The sequence below is a fragment of the Gekko japonicus genome, unplaced genomic scaffold, assembly GCF_001447785.1.
Source record: "Gekko japonicus isolate JY-2015 unplaced genomic scaffold, Gekko_japonicus_V1.1 scaffold94, whole genome shotgun sequence".
Lineage (NCBI taxonomy): Eukaryota > Metazoa > Chordata > Lepidosauria > Squamata > Gekkonidae > Gekko > Gekko japonicus.
This window is the reverse complement of record NW_015174274.1, coordinates 1,128,562-1,130,120: the sequence shown is the minus strand read 5'-3', so window position 1 is coordinate 1,130,120 and position 1,559 is coordinate 1,128,562. Positions and strand designations below refer to the sequence as shown.

Here is a 1,559-nt window from a genome sequence, read left to right as displayed (position 1 = left end):
CCCACCCCTGTCTTCCAGCCGCCCCGCTTCCGGCCCTCATTCAGCCAGGAGGAGGCAGGAGAAGAGGGAGGGTAAGTTGCTTCCTCCCCACCTCTCCTCACCCCTGCCTGCCTGGGGCCAGGGAGGGCCTTGGCGGGGCTTCCTCGCACTTTCGCCGGCCTTGCAGGTCCACCGCCGGGCCCCTGATGTCAGGGGGTGTGGCATATGCTAATGAGTTATTCTACGAAACGACCCCTGGTTAAATGAATAACCTCATGTCTTTTTTTTAAAGTACAGGCTTGCTCACAATGCAGGAGAATGAGGAAGCTCATGTCTTTTTTTTAAAGTACAGACTTGCTCACAATGCAGGAGAATGAGGAAGCAGAGTTCTGAGGTGGTGGAATGGACTGCCCCACTTCAGATGGCAGATGTTAGATTGCAGCTTGGAATCATCTTTCCCATAAGAGAGAGTAAACATGAACAGAAGACTGGTGCAACAGGCAGAAAGGGTCTATGCCATCTTTCTGCTTGCTGTGCTGATTTTCTTTTTAAAAAATTGTAGGGGATTTTAACATAGAAAAAACATTTCAAAATGTGATCCTCCCCCAGCAGTTTAAAATGGTGCTATCTATGTGTTATACCACCTCAGGATTCTGCACCTCATTCTCCTGCATCCATCAACTGTGCCTTAGTTGTTTGCACAGTCATGTTGAATATTTGGATATCTTCACACAGCTAACAGTAGTCTTAGATCAGTTTGGTTGGTGCTTGTGCTGTGTGCATTAACAAAACAAGTCGGCTTCGAGATCACTGTAGAAGACTGTTTTGCAGAACCTGGAATGACCTCTTACATCCATCTGTTACCCAGTTACTTATCTGGGCCTACACATGCTGCATAGTTTCTAGATATAGACAGAAGAACAATTCTGTATCGCCAGCATATTGAACTAATTTAAGCCACGAGAATTACTCTTTGTATGTGCTGTATGGTTTCAATGAAATGTTGTCTATCATGTTATTGATACAGATACTGATTTTTACCTTCCACCCTTCAGATCAGAGATGGAAACAATGTGAATTCTCCTTCTTTGGGGAAATACTGTGGTGTCACTGCACCATCAATCATTCAGTCGACCCAGAACTATCTCTACATAAAATTCCGAGCATCCTCTGTTACCAACCTCGGCTTCATGGCTGAATACAAGTCTTTAGATGTCGGTAAAGGTTTTTCTCTACTTTGTTACCAGGTTATCAGGGTTCACACAATGAAAGCCATTTAAATTTGTGTTGGGATTACTAGTGGGCTAAAATAGGCAATGCAATCTCTCAAAAATTTAGAGAATTATGACGACAAGGTAAAGGACATGGTTTTTAAGGGTTTATGAGCTGCCTCTGTGGGTGTTTTTTCTGCCTTGTTCAGTGCACTGTGTTCCTATGTTATAGCATGTGGAGGGACTCTCACAGAACCAGATGGAACTATCTCAAGTCCTGGATATCCAGTCCGTTACCCACATGGTGTGAAATGTAGATGGACCATCTTAGTCCAGCCTGGTTATTTGATCCGTCTGACCATCACATCT

At 44.4% G+C, this 1,559-nt stretch overlaps 1 protein-coding gene across 1 annotated transcript in view; it reads left to right on the top strand.

The window, feature by feature from the left end:
- Positions 1 to 1,559, top strand: part of CUBN (cubilin) — a 227,622-nt gene that overhangs the window by 45,977 nt on the left and 180,086 nt on the right. Inside the window, exons 20-21 of the mRNA XM_015423746.1 lie at positions 1,035 to 1,197; positions 1,423 to 1,542. Of these exons, the coding sequence (XP_015279232.1) occupies positions 1,035 to 1,197; positions 1,423 to 1,542 (283 nt within the window). The remainder of the gene's footprint in view (positions 1 to 1,034; positions 1,198 to 1,422; positions 1,543 to 1,559) is intronic.